General features: G+C 35.3%; 1 protein-coding gene across 1 annotated transcript in view; it reads right to left on the bottom strand.

Moving 5' to 3' along the window:
- Positions 1-3,622: 3,622 nt before the first annotated feature.
- SKAP2 (src kinase associated phosphoprotein 2) overlaps positions 3,623-18,802 on the bottom strand; it is a 158,691-nt gene continuing 143,511 nt past the window's right edge. The window contains exons 11-13 of the mRNA XM_075922173.1: positions 16,535-16,647; positions 6,501-6,602; positions 3,623-6,135 (exon numbers count right to left, since the gene is read on the bottom strand). Coding sequence (XP_075778288.1) covers positions 6,510-6,602; positions 16,535-16,647 — 206 coding nt within the window. The 3' untranslated portion in view covers positions 3,623-6,135; positions 6,501-6,509. The remainder of the gene's footprint in view (positions 6,136-6,500; positions 6,603-16,534; positions 16,648-18,802) is intronic.

Genomic DNA, 18,802 nt, shown 5'->3' with positions numbered 1-18,802 from the left:
TTAAGGGTATCTAGAATAGCATGTGTGCATAGACACATGCACCAACCCACCTTTAAGAAATAAGGAGCAATTCAAACAACTCAGCTTATTAATGGAGGGACACTAACTCCCCATCCTCCATCCCACTCTGCTTGGTCTTCTCTCAACCCAACAAGATGTCTAGAATTCTCTTGAAAAAAGACAACAAAGGAAGAAGGCTGCCCTGATTGCCTTATATCATACACACTTCCATGTATTGCAACCATCTTTTCCAACTCATTCACAATTCGGCCTTGGAATTGCAAGACTGCCAATGAGTAACTCACCTCACAGGCTGTTCATTCTCCACCTTTGTCAGTAAGAGCCTATCTGATCTCACTACACAGCAACATTAGGCCATGTCAATTCTTGGCTGAGACACTGCCAAAGAACCCCTGTTACTGATGGAAGATGGACAGACTGCTGGTGTTTCTGTGCAATAGTTTTTCTTCTAGCCCAGAGTCCTAGAAATGGGTGGGTATTATGCTGCAGGAGGTGGTGTCTTCCAATATGAATTGAAAAACGAAGACCCTATTATTTGTGGCTATTAAAATTCCCATGTCAATTTCACAAGAGTAGGGGCATATATATGAGCTGTAATTGGCCAGAGTGGTAATTTTATTCCATCTACATAAATCCTCACTTCCACTGCAACTGAATATAGAATGCTCTCTCATCTTCTGGCTATGCTATACTATTGCTATAAAGCTGTCTATTGCCTAGCACAAGCCACTCAGTGGTTGCTTTTCAGTGGTGCAGGAAGGAGCCCGTCTGTAAAGCACAGAATCAACCCAGTAATTAGTTAGCAGCAGAAAATGAAGATGAGATTAACTGTGAGTGGCAATTGAAACTATCTGGCTCCTCACCTACAAGGAATTTGTTTTCAGACTCTGCCTTGTTGTTCTGGGTTCTCTCCACTCAGACCCACCTTCTTGATGGTTGCATCTTACTTTATTGTAAAACCTTCTCTTTCCAAAGGGCTGGGAACAGAGCTAACTTTTGAATAAAGGAAGAGAACATCTCACATTTCAGAATGCACCAGCAATGTTTTCCATCTGGTATACAGTGCCTCCCTCTGCTGCAAGGTTTTTCCTTTGCCTGCAGTTGGACCAGAGTCCTGGCATTTTCTGTGGACTCCTACACAGCTGTTTGAGTAGGAAGAGGACCTCTGCCTTCAGAAACAGTGTCAAATCCACTGGATCCTATTACAATAATCACTCTAAATAAAGTCCTTTTATAGTTTTAGCACTCAGGAGCAGATAGTTCTGCAGATCAGGGCACAAGAGTAGAAAAGCCTTACAGTGCCTACCCTCCCCCTCTCTTGCGCAAAACCACTGGTTTCTGTGAGCAGGGGAAGCAGAATCTGCATAGCTGCTATATCCCTTCCCCTCCACACAGATGGAAAGGGAATAGGCAGGGCCCTGGCTCCCCATCCCTTTCCTTGCTGCTAACCTTGCCTGGCAGCAACATGCTGCTGCTTATCTCACTCCTGCAGAATTGGAGAGACTTCCATCTCATAAGCTTGCTTCAGGGGAAGTGCAGCAAAGTGCGGCCCCTGCGTCTGGGCTGGATAACAAACTGATAAGATAGCCCACCAGCTGAAGGATGTTCATATGAGCAGCAAGGGATTCAGCAGTAGGAGGAGGAGGAGGATGGAGAAAATAGCTCTAAAATGGGTGTTGAACATGTGGCTGAACATTCTTCGCTCCAATCCCAGCTCACTGATTATTTTGTTAAGCAGGGTGCACATGGCTTGGCTGAATGAATCAGGCCTTTGAGGAACACTGACTTCACAAGCCATGACCAACGAATGTCTTAGGATGTGTTCCAATTGTCATTTGTATCCTGATATCCAATGATACCTATATCAGTACAAAGAGTTATGTGCAAACCTCTTTCTAGAAAACTTTCCTAGATCATCATGTTCTGTCACAACTTTGCTTATTCTGAACGGTTCCTTTGATTTAACTGAAGAAACTATTCCAACCTAAAAATGGGTAGAGGGTAAAGTCTGATATCAATACATTTTCTATATGTTCTAATCCATGATTACTGGACTATTACTCCTTTTCCCTTGCCTTTTATAACTGCAGCTCTTGCAGTGCACCCCCAATCAGATGGAGGAAAAAAATGGCATAAGTGACTTTTCTGGATGCCTGTGTAGCTTGGTGGTGTTCGATAATCATGCATTTGGATCTCTTTCTGTGTGTGTAAGCTCTAGTATAGCGGAGATGCAGTACCTAATTAATGTGGTAAAGATCAGGCTCCTGACCCCATCAGTTTCTTCTTCAGTCCCTTTGCTTGTGAAACAAAAGTAAGTTCCTAACTCACGGCTATGCAGGATTCTGAGTGTCTGATTATACAGTCAAAGTTAAAGCAGAGCTTATAGAAACAGCAGCACCTCTCCCTAAGACAGAAGCCTGACTGGCAGCAGATTCAGCAGAGGGCATTTTGCCCTGGTGTACACTAGGGCTTTATTTCGAAATAACATCCCTTAGATCAAATTTATAAGTGGAGCATCCACACTACCAAGCTTGATATTTCAAAACAAGGGGCCAATTAATTTGAAATATGTACTCCTGCTTTTCTCGGGGAATAATACAAATGTTAAACAGTTATTTTGAAATACCATTAGTGTGGATGCTCCAGTGCCACTATTTTGAAATAACTACTCCCCAGAGTAATTCGAACTAATTACACTCCAGTGGTTCCTAGGGCTCTGAGCCGAGGTAGCATGTCCACATTAATGGAGCTTGCGTAGGACGAATTTCGAGGCTTCTCTGTAGTAGGGACATGCTATTTTGATTTTGTAAAATCAGGAGTTAAGTCAAATTTAGTTATTTCAAAATAGTTTCCTAATGTAGACCCGGCCTTTGAAAATTATGCAGCTTTTCTTTTTTTCTTTTTGCTTTGATGTTCTAAGGATGTGATTCAAAAGCCCCTGAATTAAAAAGGAATCTTTCCATTAACTTCAGTAGGTCTTGGGTCTCATAAAAAGGGAGTTTGTGTTATGTACAGCTTATAGAGCAAAACCGAATAAAGATTATGTATTTGGCTTTGAATACTTAGAATGGGATTTTCTTTAAATGTTCTGGTTTGGCCTAACTCCAGTTCCTTTAAGTCAACAGAAATTTTATAATTAACTTTAAGGCCACTACTGAGAACTTTTATAAATCTCACTCTGAATCTTATGATTAAAGTGGCTGTCATCCCAGACTACAGTACTGTATATGTACTTCGAGGTAATGTGCACAGGGAAGTAAATCCCGCCTAGATGCAAGTAAAATTTGTGAGCCTGAAGCAAGTAATGCAAAGTGAAAGAATTATGTACACTAAAGTAGATGAAGTCATAGTAGAGGTGGTACAGTTTTGTCCAAGTGATACAGAAATAAAAAGACATTTGTATTACCCTTATTTCTCTGAATAAATTCAGATGACAGCCCCATTTCATTTCTTCATTCAGTTTGGAGGCCAGATGGCATTAGAATCATTTACTTCACCTTGTTGTGCTTAATTACTACAATCAACACACTATTTTCCAAATTAATCATAACAAAGTAATTTCATTAGTAACACAGCAGGCTGTTGAATTATTAGCATCATAACAGTTTGCAAACAATTAAACTTTATTTGAACCTTAAAAATTTGCAGAGTGGAACATTATTGTAAGATCTAATGACAATATAGTACAAATTCAGTACAGAGCAAATAATCAACTAAAAATGCTGTATAAAATATGACTTACAATCACCTTTGGAAAAAAATTAGCTGTCTTACTGCTCATAGAAAGGCAAATGAAACCCAAGCAAATAACAAAGCAATTAAGCACATTTTCTATTTTGTTTCAGTTGTAATAATGGGAATCTTCACATCCAAAAAAGGTTATGGCATTTGCAACGATTTAAAGTAAACACTTTCCCCTATTTTGCATTGTTAGTTTATTCTGAGAAATTTCAGGTCAGGGCTTTCGGTCAGAGTTATGGGTCTCTGTTTTAGAATATCCTAGTTTTCGAATATTTATGCAGTTTGCTAGCTAAACTCTTCCATGAAACTTAGTGAGGAAAAGAACCCAAAGGGATCTAGGAATGATGGACAAAAGAGGCTTTATTTCTACTTGTGTCACCATCACCAGGAAAAACAGCTCAAAAAGCTTTTTATTCATCAGTTAGCTAAGGACTCCCTCTCCTGGATTAACAAGCAAAGAGAAAAGGAGCACTCCAAATGTTTTAAGTTGCAAATCATGTGCCTGTACATGAGACATTGGTCGGGGGAAGGGTTTCAAACCAGTTCAACATGCTACGAAAATCTGCTGCCATCTACTGACAAACCATTGCAAAATCTTCTCTTTTTATATTACAATATAAATATAATTGTGTGCCTACTGGTACTACTGTAGTTTATGATTTGTCAACATGAGACACTCATTTCAAGGGTTTAACTCAGCTGTAGAAATTTTCTATGGCTTTAATTTTGGCATATAAAGTATCTTTTTAAAAATCAAATTTAGCTTAACAGATTTTTTCCTTTTTTATTTTACAGGCAACTGATGTGTGCATAATATATTTGACAAAAGAGCTGGTACAAAAAGAAAGTAATTGTGGTGACTTTCTGATTTGTGTAATTAATACAGATTAACGTGGATTTATCGTGCAGTCATTTTAATGAGGAAAAAGTTCTCCTGATATTGACAATTCACACACAAACACATTATATATTTTTTTCCAGAAGTACACTTGATAAAATAAAGATTTAAAGTTATAATCTATAATTTTAATTCTTCCCAGATTATATTACATACCAACCTGGTTTTATTTAACAAAAAGTTTATAAAAAACCCTCCCCTTATTTTACTCCTACTAGTAGTCTTGAGTAACAAAAAGTAAAAGAAAGAAACATTAGTGGTCTAAACCACACACAGACAAAAAACTACCTTTTAACCCATTCTGTTTTCAGGGCTAGCCTGAAGCATTAATAGCACAAGCAACTTACTAAGAACTGCATAAACTCAGCAACTCACAGACTGGCCTGACCTGCTGTTTTGGCAGCTTGAAAATCTTAAAAATCATAGGGCTAACCTCTACTTGTTTCTAGCTGTGTTAGAGACTCTAGTAGGTGATCTTAGGTACTGTGTATTTTAGTATGTAAGTACAATTAGGAGATTTTAAGTATTAACTCTGAATTGTTCTGCTTTTGTGTACTTAGATGAAATGTTTTCTACGCGTGTGTGGTTTAAGTGAGTAACTCCAGATTTCAGATTTTATATGGTCAAGACTGTAGATAACCTGCATTCACAAAATGTCTTATAGTGTTCAGAGGCACTACTTATGCAAACAAGGATCATTTACATAAGTAAGGTTTACAGGATTGGCCTAATGACAGCATCCATACTTCAACAATAACACAACAGGTATGTAGACTCTTTTGCTGACAAGGAATCACCCACAAATGTTTTCTTTTTATACAACAGGTATTGTGAACCCAGACTATATCATTTTTATTCTGATGTCCATATTTCTCACAATGTAAATCTGCCAATAAAAATAGAATGGTATAAAACAGAGTAGTTTAAATTATTTTAATGGGGCTGATTTACATAAGTTGAGATTCTGTTTATATATTATTCTGTGTGTATAAAGCATTATTCTGCATAAAAATAAACTGACATGAAAAAAATAAATGATGCAGAAATGTAAAAAAATATGAGGAAAATAATAATTTGCTACTGTCAAAGTGCTACTAAATTTCTAAGAATTAAATAGGAAAAGATTACCTGATTCCATTTAAACAAAGCATATCTATGACCATAAAGTGCACTTAATATTTAAGCAAAACAGCAATAGGTACAGCTTTGCTGCTTGTCCATCAACACTTTCTATTGCGTGTCACAGTATTGTAGTTATACAACAAAGGATTGAACAGAGTACGTTTCCAAAAAGACAAATGATAAAGTAGCATAGAGATGAAGAAAAATGTAAAAATGTTTAATGTATTTGATGTGGTGGTATTACTAAATCCATCAAACAACAACAAGTACACACAGTTGAATCTTTCCATTTTGGAAACCTGGTCTGGAAGGTGCAGTTGTACATCACTCTTGATTGTAATTGCAGACTTCTCCTGATTAGGAAGAATGACATTTACAATACACTGTTAGTCAAAAAATCCAACAAATACCAAATCTCTCTCTCACTCTCTCTCTCTCTCACCCCCCTCCCGCCTAAAATAACTAGAAAGCTTGCAAACTTGATTCTATTGAAAGGACAAAATAAAGGAAGCTGGTTATAGAATACATCTAATTCTAAGCACAATAGTTATTTTTTATTTCATATACAAACCCAGTTTCTTTAATTGAACTTTAAGATAGTGGCAAAATATATTTGTCAACAGAACTCCTGCAAAGGTTCCAGGAAAGAAATACTTATGAAACAGAGACCAAGGGAACATATAAACCATTACAGAAGATTGGATTAAAATGTACTTACCCAGGCCTCTCAAATCTCATACATCTCTATTATGTAGTCTCTAGGCACCAGGCCAATGGATCCCTTCATTTCTCCTACCCACCAGCCAAATCTATGGTACTCCTAATTGAAAACAATATGCAATATTAACCTTTAGTCTGATATCAATGCAACAGAGTTTATATGAAACTTCTTATGGATATTTCCTCTTATATACAGTTATAAGAACTTGAAATTAAAATAGAAAACTTTAGATTCTTTTGCTTGCGGCATTCAAAATGCATGATTAGGCAAAGAAATACATTACATTTGAAATACCAGCATATTTGTTACAGTGTTTTGAAAAAAACCTCTAATGTTTCTCTACAACAGGTAAAAATCACACTTGCGCTCCCTTTTCTCCCTAAAACCTATATAAAATCCTATTGTGTGTAACTAATATCCAACAGGGGAATGCTGAAGTTATGGAAATTTCCTAAACGTAAAGGAACTTACAATCAGATTAAGATAATTTTTTTCTCAAATATGAAAGGAATGTCAACTATCTAATGCATATTCTCTTTCTATGGACAAAGTATACCATTCTTTAGCCTTGCTGAAAATTCTTTAACAGCTCTCATATGTCTGGCAGATTACAACTGTATTTATGTTTGAAATTTGTTTAGGCTTAGTGAGACAAATATGAAACAAAATGAATTACAATAGTTTAAAGAAAGAATATTTCCAAAAAAAGCAATACTAAGAAAGAGAATTTTGGCATTCAAATTTAATTTTTTTTATGAGGTGACTAATTTAAGGTCAATCTTAACAGGAGTTCAATAAATAGCAACTGCTGAAATTGCGTGTATGCATACATGCACCGAATTACACAAGACCCTCTTTAGAATGGATTGATTAGTAAGATAATTACTGTGGAACAAACATGGAAAATAGAATACACAGAGATCTATATAATGAGCAACATTTGCTTCCTACCATACTGCTCTTTTGGGGGTGGGGGGAGAGAAAGAAAACTAAAGCAAAAAGAAAGGCTGTATGATTTCTGAGTTGATGGTTCTATTGTGACACTATGAGCTATTTTGCCTATAGCTAAAGCTATTTATGACATAGCAGCCAAGTGAAACCTAAAAGTTTAAGGGTTAATACTTTTGTATTATAACTTTAATTATACTGACTTGCAACTAACAAGAGGACTATTTACCCCATTTTCCCAATCCCTTAATTATCCTCTTTATTTTGTTGTTGGATGTACAGATAGATCCGATTCACAGATTAAACAGATTCCCTTCTTCTACCCTCCAAAATAAATAGAATACTAATAATCTGAAAGTCCTGTCCTCTAATATATAAAATATGACAATGAATGTGAAATTAAAATAATCCAATACAGATTAAGCTGGAGAACACATGATTGGGAGAAGCTAAGGAAGGAATTCCACCTCCTTCTCAACTCTGTAGCAAGGGATTGTGGGCAACTCCCTGGTCTATAAAAGCCTAGAGCAATATCAATGAGGCTGGCAGTGAGAGAATTACCCCGTTACATTTCAAGAAAAACTGAAGGAATTGTTATGAAACACACCCTACAGTCAAAAACCTTAAAAGATTACGGAAATGTTCAAATATCAGGGACAACAAATGTTCCAGCTCAGCTTGTTTGTTTACTACATTTTATTATTTATTTATAAAATCAAAATATGCTGCTTTAAGTATACAAACTAGCTCTAGACTAGAAAGTGGCAATTTCTCAAGATGCCAGCACTCACCTATGCTAAAGGAATTTCGCCAATTAATCTTCCTAATGAAAAAGCAACAAGATACTTTAAGCTGCTATGTGTAACTCATGAAGTGAGCCCAAGAAAGATTGATTAAGCAAGTTTTACTAGACATCACCAAAAACAAACAATACATGAGATCAGGGAAGAGGCTTAGTTAAGTGGTCATTAAAACACTTATAACAAATGGCACAGAAGAAGGTTGTGGACTAAATTATTGCTTGAAAATGTTTCACTTAAAGAGAATGTGTGAACTTTGATTCCAGATTAACTTTTAAAAAGCTATTCAGATGGCCTAATTTAAATTACAAACATGTTGCTCTTTGAAACTTTCTGTTTCTTGCTATTTGGTAATATGCCATTTAATGCTCTTGTGTGAAGCTAAGTGATAAGATGAAATGGATGGTGATGTAACAGTCTAGTAAGCTAATTTATGGAATCACTGCAGCCATTAGACCATAAAGACAAGCCTGCAACATAGAAGCTTTTACTTTATCATTACTGTTCTTTTGTATGAGCCTCTAGAGCAACATGAATCCCAATTAAACCATCTGTAGTCAATAGAAATTGGAACAATAATATAATAAGAGTTCCTGGTGACCAAGAATATAATATTTTAACCTTAGGTTTCATAGTCATCATTACATACAAGTCCCCTTTATAAACTGTGTGTAATGTGTGTATGTCTCTCTCTAAATACTAACTCTCACCTGCCTGCATACCCTTATTCAAAATCTAATTTGATGTATTGTTGCAACTATCGTTATCAATGATAAATTACTTACAGTGACAAAATAATGCCATTGATTCAATGTTGTCTTGAAGTTCCATATGTCTGTTATTGCTGTATAAGCCAGGCGTGGAATAAAATAAAGACTAAAATCCACATTGTGGCAAATAGAGAATAGTTTCAAGAAACTGAATCCAGTTAGAATATGTACTATTAACAGTAAGGAAGCATGGCATCCTGCAAGCAGCAAGTAGGACCTCAGGTCTGAGAAAGCTTACCATCTGGTATCCCTCACTGCATTCAGCTCCTACCATCAGCGCTAACAGAGGCAAGTGACTATACTTCAGAAGAACTGATAAAATAATGAAGAGTCCTTTAATCTACAGGAAACCATTCTAGTCAATTTATAAGAAATATTGCGTCCCTTTGTAGGACATGTAATTATTTTCTATTAATCATGTGCTATAAAGCTATATTATGTGGTTATTCTGTTATCACTAGAAAGAGGCCTGCAGTCAGCTCCTGACAATGTTAGGTAATTACTAACACAAAGCTTCTTTCTCCTTAGTAGAAATGCTATCAAGATCCAGAGTTTCTCTGTTTACTGTATGAAAATAACGCTCCAAAGAAATTAAATAACTGCAAAATGAATTGGTTCACAAGACATATAGTATGTGTGGGGCAGAGGTGTGAAGGGGGGAGAGAAGGAGAAAAATCCTTTCCAACTAATACAACGAGGTAAACACAAGGAACAGCTAAATGTTTTCTAAATTGCTGATATATTTTAATTGTTCATTCTGAGACATAGTGGGTGATAGCTTTTTTTTTTTTTTAACAGATGCTGATTATACAACAAAGTTAGTGCATCCAGTTTAAAGAAAGAATGAAAGAAAGCCACTCATTTAAAACTATTTTTGCTTTAACATTTATTCTCCATGTAGTGTATAGTATTTATATGTTTTTCTACAGATGCCCCTATCTACTGCCCCCAGACTGGCAACATGAATGTGTAAAGGTTAGCATGTGCTTAAGGCATTAAGGGACGCAGGCCTAAAAGGTTTTTGAGATTTGGTATGGTGCATTCAATGGATACACACTAGCAAGTTTCATATTTATTTTATATTTTTATCTTATCATTTTTTAGCATATGAAACGTTCCCATAAAGAGAGACGTTCAAAATGTAAAATTTTTGCAGGAAGTTCTCTCTCATTCCCTTTCTAAGGGCCAGACCCCGAGCAGAGCGGAGTGTCTTGGACAGAAGGTTAGTACGCTTTCAACTCCCACAGACTGCAACATGAGATGAGGGCATCTGGCAACTTATGTGACTGTATTGCTTACTACTGAAATAAGGTGTCAGGTTTTAACAAGAAGTTAATTAAAAACTGGAACAATTTACCAAACATCATTGAGGATTCAAAATCACTAGCAATTTTTAAATCAAGATTGGATTTTTTTTTCTAAAACAGATGCTCTAGGAATTATTTGGGCCAAGTGTTACTCTGGCCTGTGTTACAAAGAAGATCAGATTAGATCACAATGGTCCCTCCTGGCCCTAGAATCCACGAATTCCTGTCATGTATTTTCTCTTTGGAAGTAAAGATTTCTGAAAGCCATCTTTGTATTTCAAGACATGGAAAACAATGAATTCATACTTCAGAAAACATCTAAAATGTGTGGATTATTATTCTTTTTTCTATACAACTGTAAAACTAACTTCTTAACAATTAAAGATTTGAAACTTTTAATCACAGCCTGTTTACAGATAAATTCTCCATCTCAATTCAATGAGTAGCCCCCCACCATCAGGCAGTAAAGGAGCAGGAGACAGGAAGAATTTTTTAAAAAAAATATCCTAACAGCCAATTTTGGCAAGATAATATTTAAAACCAACTCTAATTTGCCCAGGTGATTCAGACTATCTGGAAAATTTCGTGTATGTGTATGTCTCTATCTGATGTAATTGCTGATTGACACGTGATTGACAGGAGACCTTTTTTGGCATAGAATGACATTTTCTCTAAAAAACAGCAAGTGAAAAATGCTTTAGATAACCGAATGAGACCTCTTCAGAGGTAGTAGAGTTGGTTTAGAAAAATAGGGTGTTTTAGGAATATAAACCTCAGATTTATTGTATGGAAGCATTATTAGGTTATGACATAACTTAATGAAATATAAATCAATTTAAGCTACAGTTCAAAGATGAGAACACAGAATTGAGTTTAAAATTCAAAATTGGTATCCTGAAAAACTTCTTAGAAGAACAGAAAATCTGTTTTATATGCATCACAAATCATAATGTCAAAATATTTCCTAGTGAGCTAGATAATATTAAGTGCTTATTAATAACAGATACAGTGTACACAGCTAAAATCACTTTTGACCTGGTCTGGGTTAGATATACCCACACTTCCAGGTCTTTACCGTTATCTTATTTTTTAACCATCATAAAGCAGGTTTCCTTTTTTGTACAGGACATACACCTAAACAAATGGAAAAAGGATAACTTACAGTGTAGTGTGATCACATGGAACTAAATTTTTGACAAATACAGATTTCATTATGACTAGGTAATCTTCAAATAAAAATATTCCATATTTTACCAGCATATACATCATGTCTTCATATAACTATTAAAAAGTGTGTTCTCTCTATACTTGATGCATCATACTTGTCAGACAAGAGTTCTACTTTTGTGCTCTATTCTATTTTCATATGCAGTGATCTGAGCTCACAAGACTAGTAGATTCTTTGTATTTTCATTAAACAAAACACAGGTTAAGAGGTGCACAATGGGGTGGTTATTTTTTTTAAATTTGTTAAAAGAGCTACCATTAAGCATTTACAGATGTTGAAAATGGTGTACAGAAATCCTTGCTTTACATCAGCAAAAGTTCCAGTGTTCTTAAGGAAAAGGGTTAACCAGTGAATGAAATTCCTATGAACAATAAATACTTACAAGCCTAGCGTCATGTTGTATTGGTGTATACTGAAGTAACAGGAAATGGGTAGAATTTCAGCAAAACTGGCTGAAATATGACGTTTGTCTTTCTAGTTAATGTTATTTGTTGCTTTTAGCAACAAATGTATAAATCTGTTTGGTATGAAAAGAAGATAAAGGTCAGCAAGGCTTGCATAGTATATGAATACAGGGTAATGGACTGCTAGAAGGATGAAGGGGTCTGCTAATGCACTCAGCACAGCATCATAATAATTTGCATCTGGCTGATGACATTATGAAGCTTTCCATTATGAAATACTCTTACTAGAAAATAATGCAACTGCCACCCATATATTTACTGCGCACACACTCTGAATCCAAAGCATAGCCAACTTTAAAAAAAATATAGATATTCAATCACCCCTGCTTAGGCTTTATTTTTAAAAACAATTTTTATATACAAAATAAGATGTTTGGGATTTATAACAACTGACTCATCATAGTTTGTTTTCCCATTTATCATAGGATTTTGAAGTCAAATGAGAACCTACAACTAAACGAAAGTTAAGGACTTTCAGTACCTTGCAGAATTTGACCCCCAAAGTATTGCACTCCTAATGTAACGTTTGCTTTCTCCATGAGCTAACTGTAATTGGAAAAAAATCCTGGTGAAGCTCCTACATAACTGTATTACTTTTTTGTGGGATGGGATATAAGAACATAAGATTGGTCATACAGGGTCAGACCAAAGTGCATCTTGTCCAGTATCTTGTCTTCTTATTGTGGCCAATGCTAGGTAATCCAGAGGGAATGAACAGAATAGGTAATCATCAAGTGATCCACCCCCATTACCATTCCCAACTTCTGACAGACAGAGGCAAGGGACACCATTCCTACCCAACCTGGACCTATCCTCCATGAATTTATCTAGATCTTTTTTGGACTCTGTTATAGTCCTGGTCTTCACAAAATCCTCTGGCAAGGAGTTCTACAGGTTGATTGTGCATTATGTGAAGAAATACATCCTTTTATTTGTTTTAAACCAACTACCTAATAATTTCATTTAGTGACCCCTAGTTCTTGACTTATGGGACCAAGTAAATAACTTTTCTCCACACCAATCATGATTTTATACACTTCTCTCATATTCCTCTTTAGTTGTCTCTTTTCCAAGCTAAAAAGCCTGAGTCTTATTAATCTCTTCTCATGTGACAGTTGTTCCATACCCCCTAATATTTTTGTTGCACTTTTCTGAATTTTTTCCAATGCCAAGATATCTTTTTGAGATGAGGCAACTACATCTGCATGAAATATTCAAGATGTGGAAATACCATGAACTTGTAGAGAGACAATAAGTTGTTCTCAGTCTTATTCTCAATCCCGTTCTTAATTCCTAACATTGTTTGCTTTTTTGATTGCTGCTGCACATTAAGTGGATGTTTTCAGTCCAAGATCATTCCAAGATTTTGCTCTTGAGTAGTAACAGCTAATTTAGTCCCCATCATTTTATATGCGTTGTTGAGATTATGTCTTTCAATATGCATTATGTTGGATTTATCAACATTAAAATTCATCTGCCAATAAAGGAAGTACACATTTCTGAAGGTTGAATAAAATAGAATAAATATGACAAAACACTTGTGCATGGGCATGCACAGACACATACACAAACATGAATACACACACATTCATGAGAACTAATACAAATATTTACATGATATCAGCATAAGTGTATAACTGGACAGATTCACTCTAATCAAATAAAGGTAATCTTTTTAGCTAACAGACTACTTATAAAAATGTGCTATAAAGCATTTGTTCATAAAATCTGTTATTTAAAAATTCTCAAAATTTTAAGGAAATACTTAAAAGTAAAAGTTTACAGCAAAAAGTTACATGTTCTCCTTCTATGGGAAGAACTGGTAGATGTAATATTACTTAGGTGCAAAAATTTAGAATGCAAAAATGCCCCAGACTTGGAAGGTAGCTCAGCCAGATTTCAGGGCTCAGTGCTAACAAGGGAAATCTACTTTTGTTCAGGAACACATTACTGCTAACGTGTGTTTGCAGGATCAAGGTAGTAGTGTGCAATGTTGATTTCAACAGGATTACTCATGAGTATGTCAAACAAGAATTGGCCTTCTGTAGTGTTTAGCTACACTGGCAAATAAATTACAAATAATCAATGTGTGAATGAAACCATGATTATTTGATCTAGGTGCAATGAAACTAGAATCACCTCAACTATTACATATTGTCATCTTATTTTCAATATCTTTTTAAAATGTAAAAATGCTATAATTTTTCAAGTCAAAACAAAATTGCTTCTGTTACAGTAATACACTTACCGAATTGAGAGAAAAAAAGTCATTTGTGAAAACTTCTATAAGGTACTGTAGAGAGCATGTAAAAATAACATTTTTTGGCAGAAGATACAAAAGTAGTGTTGGTAGAAGTTAGAAATACATATTTTGTCAAGTTCATGAGATTTACATTTCTCTATAAAACAAATACCAAACATTTTTCTTAATATTGCATTCTTCCTTCAACATATAACACTTGCACTTAATTCCTTATCAGTGAAACATGATTGTGCCATGATTAATGTTAAAACCTAGCTGACACATGATAGGAAAGTAATAAGCCACGCTGGAATTGAATTTATGACACCATTTTGGATCTACACACATTACCTTGTCAGCAACTGCATCTCTCATTTTCAACCACTAGATGGTGTAAAAAAATTAAAAAATTGCCTAAGATTCATACTACTGCTCAAAACCCAAGTATTAATCTACTATATTAAGAAATATGGGTTGCAGAAAAGTCTTTTCCGATTTTAGGGCTCTAGATTACATTTTACCTTGGTTGTTTCTTAACAAACCCTTTGTCTGGTTAGTAATGATCAGATAGATCTTGAAACTGAATGAAGTGGAGGGTTACATAGATAATTTCCTGGCACTTTACCTTCAGGACTCTAAATTCAGAGCTGACAGTAGTGGCCAAAACTAATTTTTCCTGAAAAAGCTCTAATCAATCCCTTTGTGAAAGAAGACTGAATACTGTGGACTCTGTTTTGGGGTAGAAATCAACCCTCACCAGAAGGCTTCTACTTGTCTGAAGTCAGAAAAATTAGCAGGCCAGTCTCAAAGACTGAATATGCATTAATCAAGGTACAACCCAGAGAGGGTGGAGAGATTAAGCTACATTTTCTTCCCTTCTGTTCTAATTTTATGCTCGAATTTTTAAAGTGAGTTCTTTCAAACTATCTGTAGGAGAGGGGTAAATAGTTGTTAATTGTCTAAGATTTAATTAGCTCCTTGTGGCATTAAATAATAGTAAAAAAAAAAAGAGGCTCATGTATATAGTGATATTGTTTGCTTATATTTTTCCATATTTGTTAGGAGTACTGATCTTCAGTTCTGAATGGCAGTCTGCCCAACCAAAAAACCGTATCCTACTTTTATTAATGTAATTCGGTTATTAGCTTAAGTGACAATGAAATAGCTCAAAAGAACCTCATGGTCATATCATCATTAGCAATACATCTTCTATATTTTTATATATGACTATCTTTCCAACCGTAAATCTGAAAAGTTATTTAAACAGAAGCCATACATTCATTATCCAAAAACACTGCAGTTAAATGAATCAAGGAAGATTTAAAGCAACAGTGATGAAACTGAAAGTTTCAAACTAACAGAAAGAGTATTGCAGCTTTAATGGGGTTATTTATTATTTCTGCGCACAACTCCAGAGTTTAAATGAGCCCCAATGCCTTCAGCATTGTACTTAATGACAATTGTGGGTGAAGGAATGTAACTGAGAAGTGCTACTACAAAAATTTTTTTTCAGTTTATTTACTGTGGAAACTAAGGATTTTTGTACATGAGGTGAAGAAAAAAATTACTCTCAGACGAACTCACATGTAAACTTCAGTGGACTTTGTGTAAGTACATCCAAGGAAAGCATTTTGTCCTGATTGTTTAAGAAAGGTAGGCAAATTAATCTATCTTATAATAAAACATGTCTGCGAGTTTAATTCAAGACATTATATTGTTACAGAAAACCTCTGTGGGTTTTTTTAAGCAAACAGGAAAAAGTGGTGAATTAAAAATTGCCTGAATCTGTCAGAACAAACATACACAAAGCCTAAATTGTCAGAACAGCTGCAGTGTACACAAAGAAGATGAAAGCTCAGTTTTTAAAACAAACTGTTTCCAGTAGCAAGATGCCCAGAAAACCAGAATCAACACACACAAGAATATAAAGGAAGAGGAAATAAAATTCATAACACACAACATAATATAGTATACCCTACAAGGTTAACTTTTACCTAGAGTAAGCACATAGTCTTCAATTAAATTAGCTAGAGGATGTTAGGCAAGATTAAATGAATAGATAAACATACTTTTAAGTTGTCTCCTGTTACATGGTTATGTTTTAAATGTGATTATATTTCATTTGACAATATAATTCATTACCATGAATGTCTGATTTCTAACAAAGGCTCTAAAGGGAGTGCCAGTCCTTCCCTCCCCCCCCAGCCCTGTAATATTGTAGTATGGTATGACTCTTTTCTTACACCAATTTACTCTCAGTAGCATACTGTACCTTGCTGAGAATGTAGATAACATCACCACGTTTAAATGACAACTCATCAGGAACGTCTCCTGTGCAGTCCCATAAACCTTGGTAGAAATTAGTATAATCGGTATTTTTATCCCCTAGGGAGAAAAAAAGCGTACATTAAAACCTTCCAGCATTTGTAATCTTTTATCATCAAAGGCAGCAATTAAATCTTCACGCACCAAACAAAAGGTGGGCTAAAGCACATTTCTCAATACTCGCTGTAGAAATCTGCCACATCCCCACAAAAAAAAATGCAATCAGAAAACCAGTTTAACATGTGAACGCTTCATTTGGTAACAGTTGTGTCACCCAAAACATGCAGCTACAGGTTCTTAAAGCATTTAGCAGCTGCATCTCACAGCACCTAGTTCTTTACTAACATATTTGCAGCAAGCAATGTTTGTATCTTAACTTGAAAAGGGTAACATGTTAAAGTGCAATTAATAAAATTGGTGAGAAAAGATCAATGGTAAGCAATTTTTTGGCACACATCTTTCTTTTCAGCAAGGTTTTCCCTTTTTTGAGAGTCTTTCATATATAAGTCTTTGGTTGTTACTGCTGAAAGATTGTAGCAACTTTGAAACTGTTTGCTGAAACAGCATTTCTAAAATATTTGGTGTCAGCTCCAGTTTAAGACATTTAAACCCTGGCTAAACATGCAACATACACCATAGTCATAAGCTCATCCTTCTAACAGCATAAGCACAATGGATGTGCAGTGTTCAAACTGCCATACAGACCATTAACTGATTGATTATTTAGCACTCTTTGCTCCGTAATACTGCAATAACAGAGTAATAAATGCTTTGTCGTATGCTTATCATACAGAATACATCTACTGGAACACAGAACTTAAACATGGTTAAATACACTGGACACTTCTGTTACACTACAAATGATTTCCTGTTTTTAATTTTGTGAAAATGGACTATGATGAGTTAACTCACAAAGAATGTAAGCAATGCCAATAAGCTGACCAGTTACATTATGTATACACAAACCAGACAGAGTATGTACTAACAATTTACAACACTGGAAAGCTATCTTCTAATTCTGATAACATAAATATCACCGAACTGACTGAATCAAGGGTATCATTTTAATTGTGTTATATGATCTTGGAACTGCAGGCTTGCTGATTATTCCAACATGCATACGTCACATTTGCCTGTCACTAGGATGCTAAACAATTATTGATAGGTCGCAATTTAATCATGATTGGTTCTTTATTACAGGAAAAAAACATTCCCTTAAAATATCAGATAACAAATAGGAGAAATTGCTACACAATTTTTTTAAAGTATTTCTCTGTTAATGTTGTTATTCTCTGTTTGGCAAACATTTTGACTTAAGTTGAAATGTTTCCTACAGCAGCAAGAAGAGCTGCTTTGTATTTATTTACTTCAGTTTGTGGGCTAGCACTTTCAGATGTCATTACTGACCTAAGCAGGAATCTGCACAATTCTGGCACAAATTAAAACGGCTATGCATGCCATTTGTTATCTTCTATCACATAGCACTAGAGGGCACTAGGGCTAGCAGCATAGAAATTCTGCTATGATCCCACCAAAATAGAGATACAATTTTAAAAAACCTCAGCAATAAAGTGGTTTATTTTTTAAATGTAGATGTTTAGACAGCATAACATTTGGAGGAGACTGCATCAGGTTCAAAATCCTTTGCAACGTCTAAGTATTGGCCCTAACAAACTTGTCTGTCCGTTGATTATTCACTGAATCTAGAACTCACTGAATAATGCAAGATGATAAAATGAATATTGCATCTCTACCACCAGATTTTAATACTGCAAATTATTTTAGTTACCTGATTGAGCATACTGCTCTGTACAATTTTTATTAAAGCAAACTGAAGCTCCTGCTGGTTTGTTGCAATTTCGTTGCAGTCTTTGACTAATTGTCTTTTTTAATATACCAAATCAAACTTTTACTTCTTCAGAGTTACACAAACATGAATTATGATTTCTTACACATGACACTTATCCCCTTAGGGTTTTTTCTTCCCATTGAGGAGCCTGGTGGAATTCCTATTAACATTAATGGGAGTTACATGGGGCACATCGACAGGAGAAGAGATCCCACAGAGAGTGAGATGCATCTCTCCCTTGATGAGCATCACGAGTATTTCATTAAGCCTTGGAGTGTAAATGCAACTGAACTAATGACTTGGCAACACCAGAAAAGATGCATTTTAAAATAAGCTAATCGCTACCCAATGATGTTACCCAAAGAC

This window comes from Pelodiscus sinensis, chromosome 2, assembly GCF_049634645.1.
Source record: "Pelodiscus sinensis isolate JC-2024 chromosome 2, ASM4963464v1, whole genome shotgun sequence".
NCBI lineage: Eukaryota > Metazoa > Chordata > Testudines > Trionychidae > Pelodiscus > Pelodiscus sinensis.
The sequence above is the reverse complement of the archived record's forward strand: the minus strand, read 5'-3'. Positions and strand labels throughout refer to the sequence as shown.